This window comes from Haliotis rubra, unplaced genomic scaffold (assembly GCF_003918875.1).
Source record: "Haliotis rubra isolate DU_JTF1 unplaced genomic scaffold, ASM391887v1 Scf1667, whole genome shotgun sequence".
NCBI lineage: Eukaryota > Metazoa > Mollusca > Gastropoda > Lepetellida > Haliotidae > Haliotis > Haliotis rubra.
In genome coordinates, this window is record NW_025765633.1 from 28806 (window position 1) to 37500 (window position 8695).

The following is an 8695-nucleotide window of genomic DNA, read 5'->3' on the forward strand; positions in this document are numbered from 1 at the left end:
AGAAAAAAACGTTGTGCAAAATTTTGTTTTAAATATCACACTTGGGCGTTACGTTTCCTTTTTGACCAGTGTATATACCTTAGAATACGAGTACAATCAGATATTTCTGCTGCTCAAATGTCTTGAAAATATAGCCCCAACCCAACATTTGTCTTCACCCAAGATGGCAACTAGTAAAGACAGAAACACATATGTTACTTACGAACTTATTTCAGATGGATCCAAGGATGGTGACGACTGGGTGGGGCTATATTAAGGGTAAATCTGTGATGTCTCGCTATTTTACTGATCTTTGTCAACAGGTATCTACATCCTACGTTTTTATTTATATACAACTCTCATAGTCACGAGGTAGCTGAAATACTGCCGATGTGACCTAAAATTTTGATTTACTCAACCAAATACTAAAATGCTTGAAGACCTAAAGAAACACATAACATCAATACGTGACGATGAAATTTCCTTTCTGCACATGTCAAGAGCCCAACAATCAGTTATACTTTTAGTAATTCACAATGACAATATATATTTAAAATGATTACTGACGACACGGTGATTGATCATTTTACGAGCGCCTCAAAGGATAATTCAGACAGTTGTTTCCGTTTTTCTTAAAGTAGCTATACTTCCCAGCAAACGTTTAGACTCACTAGTGTAAATATAGCCACTTACTTCAAGTAACTGTTCTAAACTAACTTTTGCAAAATATTCCATACTGTTTAAAGGTACTGTTTACACATGAACTGTTTTCTGAGATTGCAAAAATGTAAGCAAGTCCTCCGAGATTTTGGGAATCCACATGGTGTTAATTCCGCTTGGGATTTGATAGTACATTTACCGGACCCAGCAATATATCTCTCGTTGAACGAATTTTTATGTAGCTTTGAACATGTCTTCAGGTTTCAAAGTCAAGCCAAACGTTGATAACTCCGTGGTATGGTTTAGGCAGAACTCTTCCTCGGACTGGCCTTATATGTGGCATGAAGTCTTCATACAACCAACTGTTCGTGATAGCTACCTTTAAATTATACATGCATTATATACTGGAAAAGTTCGCCGCAGCAAATTTCTGTACTTGAGAATAGCGATTCATGCTATCATCAGGATAAATTGCAGAACACTATCGCTAAATGCGAATAGATTTCAGAATTTTACTTTGAGGACAGACGTGCGAGCCATCACGTTTGAAGCATAAAAAACGGGCATGTCATCCAAAAGGATTTATTTAAAGCAAATATTCCCAATATTGTATGGTTGTGTGGGGTTTCGGAAGATTAACGGTTATACAATTTATTAAACAATTTTTTTATTCCATTTCATACATTTATGCATATACAAGGTAGACATAAAACGGTATTACAACGGAAACGGTATTATTAGATTAACGGTAACACAATTGATGCTACATTCAATGTCACTTCAATACATAATGAAAGGACATTAAAAACATAGAGAATACAAATGCCATTGAAGATTACAAATGACAGAAAAGCATTGACCGATATATCAATAGACATGTAGAAAACGTAGAACCCAAGTCTTTGTATGGGTTCTGTCATGGTTTGTAAGTGTGTGGAGTAATTTCGAGTTGAAAGCATACCGCACAAAACAACCGTTTCTCACACAATTGGAGTGAGTAAGTATGGTTTTACGCTGCTTTTAGCAATATTCTAGTAATATCACGGCGGGGACACCAGATATGGGTCACACAATTGGAACTCGCATGGTCTCGAAAGCTGTCTGGTACTGAGACGCCTCAGCTGATGCATCGGAGTTGTGTATGTGATTGATAACACCAATTACAATGATACTATTAATGCTATTTGTTGCTATTGTGCTGTGAGTAAACCAGCCTTAGCTACCTATATAATGTGTAACTCTGTGTGCGTGCGTGCGGGCGTGCGTGCGTGAGTGTGTGTGTAATAAGACCCACCACCACACCTCAGTATTGTCAGACAAATCTATTTCTCAAAACGTTTTACTTCACATGTAGGCAGAGGAACTCAGACTCATCGTAACTAAATGACTACCTGGGTTTTCTGCTTAATCAATCAAGTGACTGTCTGTTTTGTCATAAGAGGTGACGTGTCATGAAGTGTCGTGTAGTTGATTGTTATTTGCCACACCATATTTCCAGCTGTATTAGGGAGTTCTGTAAAAAAATGAGTCTGGACATGACAATCCAGTGATTCACATAATGACATGCGAATCTGACCACTCTGTCCCGTACGACCGACATGGATTGATGAAAGCCAATTTTTAACCCGGACCTCTTTCTAAGGACGACAATCCTCCAGTGCTGGTGTCCCCCGCTGTGATATTGCTGGAATGTTGCTAAAGGCGGCGTAAAACTAAACTCACTCACTCCAGTGCCACATCTCGGCAGTGTCATTACAAAACTGCACATCTACATCGCTTTTTCACAGACGTAGGCCATGGCATGACTGTAACAGTCACCGGCGTGCCAGCTGTTGGGGAGGCCCAGGTCCCAAAAGGTCAAACATTTATGGGTTGCATGACCTTCTTCCGGTTCACTCGGGGCCCAGAATGTGGGTTCAGAAACTAAAGAGTTGTCTCCCCATCTCCAGGATGATCCTAGTATGTTCCCGCTCGTCCAAAAAGGCCCTACAAGAGAAGAAACGCATTAATGAACATTGACTTATGATGCCATTGCTCATTTGCCAACCCGCAACCTTCGTAACCTTATGCTAAAGTTTTACTCATTTCGGTTATCAGTCTAAAAAGGTCCAAAGCTTCCTATCATCTTGAACTCCGATTCACGATGACAGTCAACGTATGTACGCCTGTAGATGAACAGTCACACCTTTTGTTTTCAAACATGGCTTCATGGTAAGTCGCCTCTTACGACAAGCATGAGTTGCTGATGACCAATTTCAACCCGGATCTTCACGGGTCAAGTTACAAAATGTACACGGTACAGGTAAGGTACAAGAAATATCAACACTTGTTGAACTTTTAATACATGTTCTATTAATGTTTTAGTTCTGCTTACATCCACTGCTTCCGTTCTGTTCAAAATCAATTTTTTTTAAAATTACAATGATAACACTTGTGGGGACTTTTATATAGCATATAGACAACAATTCACTTCTAGACCTATCCGAGTGCCAAGTTGGGTAAAGAAATACTGTACTGTTCTCAAGATCTGCCAAATAAACGAAAAATTTCAGTCGAAGTCTAACCTGTCAAACTAAGTCAAACCAAATATTCTTCAAAACTCCCAAACTACCGAAGCACTACTAGACCTATCCATGTGCCAAGTTGGGTAAAAATACTGTTTTCAACGTCTGCTCCGGCAACAAGCAGTGCCGCCATTTCTGGCCTACGAAGATATGTGCTCATGGAAATTTGGAAAAAAATCTTCAAAATTAACAAAGCACCAGTTACCTACGAGACCTATCCATGGACTAAGTTTGGTGAAGAAATACAATGGAATTTTCAAGAAATTTCCAGAAACGAAACGTGACGGCTGGACAATAATCCCACTCGTTTTCTAGCATTAAACCAAAAATGACCTCATGATTGTTTCTCATAACTTACCAATATCTGCAGCAATGTCGTACATGAACTGGTTCCGTTCAGCGCTGTTGATCATGACGAGGTAGTTGCCCTGTGCTGAACATGCTCTCTTGGCTTCAGGCCATAGTTTAGTGTCAGTGTGTTTCTTGTAACATATGTTGAGTCTCCGGTTGTACACATATCCTGATTGGATTGGGCAAGGAGCTGGAACAAATAACGACCAGTGGCATGTTAGATATAGCATCAAAAGAGGAAGTGATGACATTATAGTCGCACAAAGAAACCTTGAACCTTCGTTCACAGAAGTCATTTGAGGTGTACGTAAAATCCCTCCACAAATCTTGTTGCTTTCAAATATTACCTCCTCAAAATCGGTTGCCTGCAAAAGCTCCTATCTGTCATTCCTATCGGTCATTCAATATCTTGTGTCTCCTCCTCGCGCGTCCAAGACACGGGTGCACCTTGTTCTCATGCTCCTTATAAAGTTCAAAAAGGAAGCGTGCGGAATCGCATTCTATTCCTCTACTATAGAGCTCTACGGAGTCCTGGGATATCCACTGGTGCTGGGTGACGTGTGTATCACGTTGACCGAGTTTATCCCAGGCATGCTCAATTGGGTTGAGGTCTGGCGAGCATGCTGGTCCACTCCATCCGCTCTAAACCCTGCTGCATAAGAGATTCCGTGACAATCCTGGCCCTATGAGGCCTAGCGTTGTTGTTTTGCAGTAAAGAGGATCGACCATAAAGGCCATGCATCTGCCAGGAATGGTACTGATATAGGCGCCAGAATCTTGTCCCGATAACGCTGTCCGGTAAGATTACCGTCGACCACGTGCAGTGGGGTACGTCCAGTAGGAGTTACCCCTGCCCCATAGTTATACGTGGCCACAGCTGCATCTGTGATTCGCTCTCCATTGCGACGATAAATCCTCTGCCGACCATAAGGACAAACTGAATCTGTTTTCATCTGTGAAGAGCTCGCGAGACCATTGACGTTTTTTCCAGCGGCCATGATGTCTACTCCATCTCAAACGCGCCTGCCTGTGACGCGGTGTTAGTAGTGGGCGAACTGCAGGTCACCTACAGCGGAGTTCAGCTGCCCTTAAACGTCGACGAACGGTGCTCCTGGATATCCTTACATTGTTATAACATTGAAGTGTTTTGTCTGAAGATCTGCTGCGTTAAGGAATCTGTTACGTAGCGCAGTGTTAATCATGTGCCTATCATCTCGGACTGTTGTGACTTTGGGGCGACCTGGTCGACATGCATATTCCACGGACCCATTGGCTTGAAATTTCCGCCACATTCCACCAATAACACTCTGACTCACAGTAAAGCGGACAGCAGCCTGCCGATGAGTTTGACCAGATTCCGAAAGTCCTATAGCCTGGCCCCTTTCAGCAAGTGTCAAAAAAGGTCTCATTTGAAGCTGCGATTTCGAAGAGGTACCTGAACAACGAACGACAATGAAAAAGCATAAATACATGTGTATTGTCCTCCACTTTCCATGGATAGAGCGACTTGCACCTGCAAATCATAGACATTAAGTGGCAGGTGGATTTCCATATTGACCATTTGTCTTCAGTAGATGACAAAAAACAAAAAAAACAACCCCCAAACCCCCCACAAATATTAAAGAACAAATCAACTGACAGTTACTTAAAGTCCGAATCGTTTCCATGGAAACCAAGAAATATAAAAATGACAAAATCCTGCAAATACCAAAAGGCACCACTTTAGGTTCTGTTTGATATATCTACCAAGTCGTGCACAAAGATATTGAACGGTTTCCGTGTTGTGCTCCTGAAAAGAAGCTCACCCCTCACTTGCTTGATAACGGTAGTACCATCTACATTCAAACGTTGTGTCTATTTGCGATAAAGAAGTCGCCCATCTATTAAAAAAAGTTGTTCCTTCTCATCATAGCTCATTAATGAGTGAGTGAGTGAGTGAGTTTAGTTTTACGCCGAACTGAGCAATATTCCAGCTATATGGTGGCAGTCTGTAAATAATCGAGTCTAGATCAGACAATCCAGTGATCAATAGCATGAGCATCTATCTGTGCAATTGGGAACCGAGACATGTGTCAACCAAGTCAGCTAGCCTTACCACCCGATCCCGTTAGTCGCCTCTTACGACAAGCATGGGTTACTGAAGGCCAATATTCTAACCCGAACCATCACGGGTCGCTCATTAATACCACCTAGGAAATTACATGAACTGTCTAAACAATTTGTTTTACTACATTAAGAATAAATTAGGGAGCAAGCTATCACAACCATATGTTCCACACATCAGATTTCGGCACATGGGTGTTTGACTGTAAATGCATTCTCCTTGTACATACCTAATTGCAGACGGCCTCCACGTATATAAAGCATTCTACCATAACCGCGTTATTAAGATTTTTAAAAAACTACGCGTTCGGTTTTAAATCAAATTTATAGCTATTATAATCTCGGTATATGCCTCTGACTTTCCAACACAGTATGTTTATCCATTACTTTAATGTATAGAATATAATGCATATCTAATATCGTAGGTCGCGTTTCAGTTTGATACATAAATGTTTTTTCTTGTGAAAATTTGTTATGATGAAATATCTCGGATCTTACCTTTGGCCAATACCAGATGTTCTATTGGCTCAGTTGTCTTTACCAGCTGTGTCTGATTGAAGCCTTCCAGGAGGTGACAAGACTTGGTGCCCTTGTTGTAGAACATGGTGGTACAGTATACACTGAAGAAACACAGAGAGACACAGTCTGCCCGGGACATGGCATGAGACCCTGGAGGTAGGGACGGGGGCACCTGTCCAGTAGATAGCCGGGATACGGTCATGTCAGAACAGGCCATGTTGACGAAGGTTTGTTCTCCTAAAGTTGATAAGAGCCTGAAATAAAGAGGGACATTACTTCAGTAAAACAACTGGGACAACGTACGAATCATCAAATATGTGAGTCTATCCCATTTCACAGTTATAGTATCAATAGTGCACATTTAAAATGCACTCATTTCCACGCTTACCGCATGCTCAAGGCGCCACAATTAAAAAAATACATAGGAAGGGATGATGACAAAGTTATTACGATTCATAGAACTGGCGGAAAAGATAGGTTTTGAGGCTCGCTTTGAATGACTCAAACATTGGAGAAAGTTTGAGGTCTTAGGGAAGAGCAAAGATTTATAGGTACAGTTATCTGCAACAAGGTCGACCTGTGAATGTACAATAAGAAAAGACAGAGATGGACAACCATCCATGATTCATGTGACTTGGTACATGGTGCCTCAATAGATCCTGGGGCCTATTCCTGCTGATAGACAATCATAACCCCTGTTCTCTAACATCGGATACTTTAATATATACTCAGCAACAAAAAAAAAACGTCAGTACGAGTTCAAAATTAGATAGGCACTGTAATCAAATCATTACAGAAATTGACATAATAAGCGGATCAAAAACATTTTTGTGTACAATATCTTGACACACCAATGAATAACTCAGCTCAATCCCAAGACATTACGTGAACGTTTGCAGTCCATTTAGATCTTGACTTCAGTATTTAGTGTGACCACCACGAGCGGCAATAACTGCAGCACAGCGTCTATGCATAGAGTGCACCAATCGATTGATGGAGGCCATTGGCACCTGGAACCACACTCTGAGAAAGGCCTGGCGCAATAAATCGGCTGTGTTCGGCCTTGGCATGACATTATTCAGTCTCCTCTGAATTTCATCCCAAAGATGTTTAATTGGTTTTAAATCAGGACAAAGGGCTAGCCACTGCATAATGTTGACACTGTTCTGCTGTAGGAAGTCCCGTGAAGCTCTGGCAGCATGGGCCCGAGCGATATCATGCTGGAAAATGTTGTTCCGGTGACGTGCGAAATGTGGTATGTGGTGGGGTCTGAGAGCTTGGTCGATGTAGCGCACCGCTGTGATGTCGCCTCATCTCCCTGGACCAAGGTTCTGGAACACCACAAGACCCACTCTCTGGTTCAGGCCTATTCCACCCCATAACATGATGCTCTCACCTCCCCATGAGTCTCTTTCCATAACACATTGGTCTGAGTAACGCTGGACACATCGTCGCCATATTCTTGTTCTGCCATCTGCAGTTGATACGCAGTACCGACTCTCATATGTGAACAGAACAGTTCTCCATTGCCTGTATTGCCAGTTTTGATGTTGTAGGGCAAACTGTAGACGTTCACGCCGATGGCGAGGGGTAAGGATATGTCCACGGTAAGGTCTATCGCAATGGAGGTTCCCACTGTTAAGACGTCGGCGTACTGTATCAGTACTGATTGGTCTTCCGTGTCTTCCCACTGTCTGGCGTGCTGTTTCGGATGCCTGCATGAAGGGATTCTGTACATGCTGTCGCACAACATGGCGGTCTTGTCGTCTTGTGGTCACCCTTTGTCTGCCAGTACGGGGGCGATCATGTGTGGTGTTGGTGGCCCGGAAACGTTGCTGCAGCCTGTAGATGGCCCGAACGTTGACCTGGAAGTGATTGGTAACGGCTTGCGCAGTGTGGCCAACTTCAAGTCATCCTAGCGCCTGGTACCTCTGAACTGTCGTGAGTTGCGGCATCCTGCTGACGTTGTTATGTGAATGATTCAACCAGGTTTGGGGTGCATTTTATAGGTCTGGTCCTTGTGATCAGCACGTGCAGCATGAGTTGCATGAAAAACATGGAGAACACCGTACCATCTCCGAGATCAGGTGGTTCAGGTGGTTCCATTCTGAGTTTGGGAAGGAATGTCTTTGCTCAGGTAAAGTTGAAGATGTTGTCAAAAATATACAATCAAAACATTAAATGAGTTTACAGGTATTAGTTTCTGCGAAGGAAAATTCCAAAGTGACGTTTCTTTTGCTGCTTAGTATATTTTTAGAACTAGATTAACATTAAACACATCTCAGCCACTTATGTAAAGCCCCACTCCACGTTATCAATATATCTTATTGAAAATGATAACCTGAAAAACATAGGTTCTGTACATGATTCAAACGACAATGTATAAACCAATCACAATACATCCATTGCCGACATTCTCTTCACAGTGTGTTAACGTCACTCATGTGAGTGAGTGAGTTTAGTTTTACGCCACTCTCAGCAATATTCCAGCTATATGGCGGCAGTCTGTAAATAATCGG

At 42.2% G+C, this 8695-nt stretch overlaps 1 protein-coding gene across 1 annotated transcript; it reads right to left on the reverse strand.

Annotated features, from left to right (window-relative positions):
- Positions 1–2407: 2407 nt before the first annotated feature.
- LOC124272129 lies at positions 2408–6393 on the reverse strand. Its single transcript, XM_046707276.1, has 3 exons — positions 6156–6393; positions 3562–3744; positions 2408–2625 (listed from the first exon to the last, which is right to left on the reverse strand). Exons 1-3 carry the CDS (start codon positions 6391–6393, stop codon positions 2408–2410), a joined length of 639 nt encoding a protein of 212 aa, XP_046563232.1.
- Between the last annotated feature and the right edge of the window lie 2302 nt (positions 6394–8695).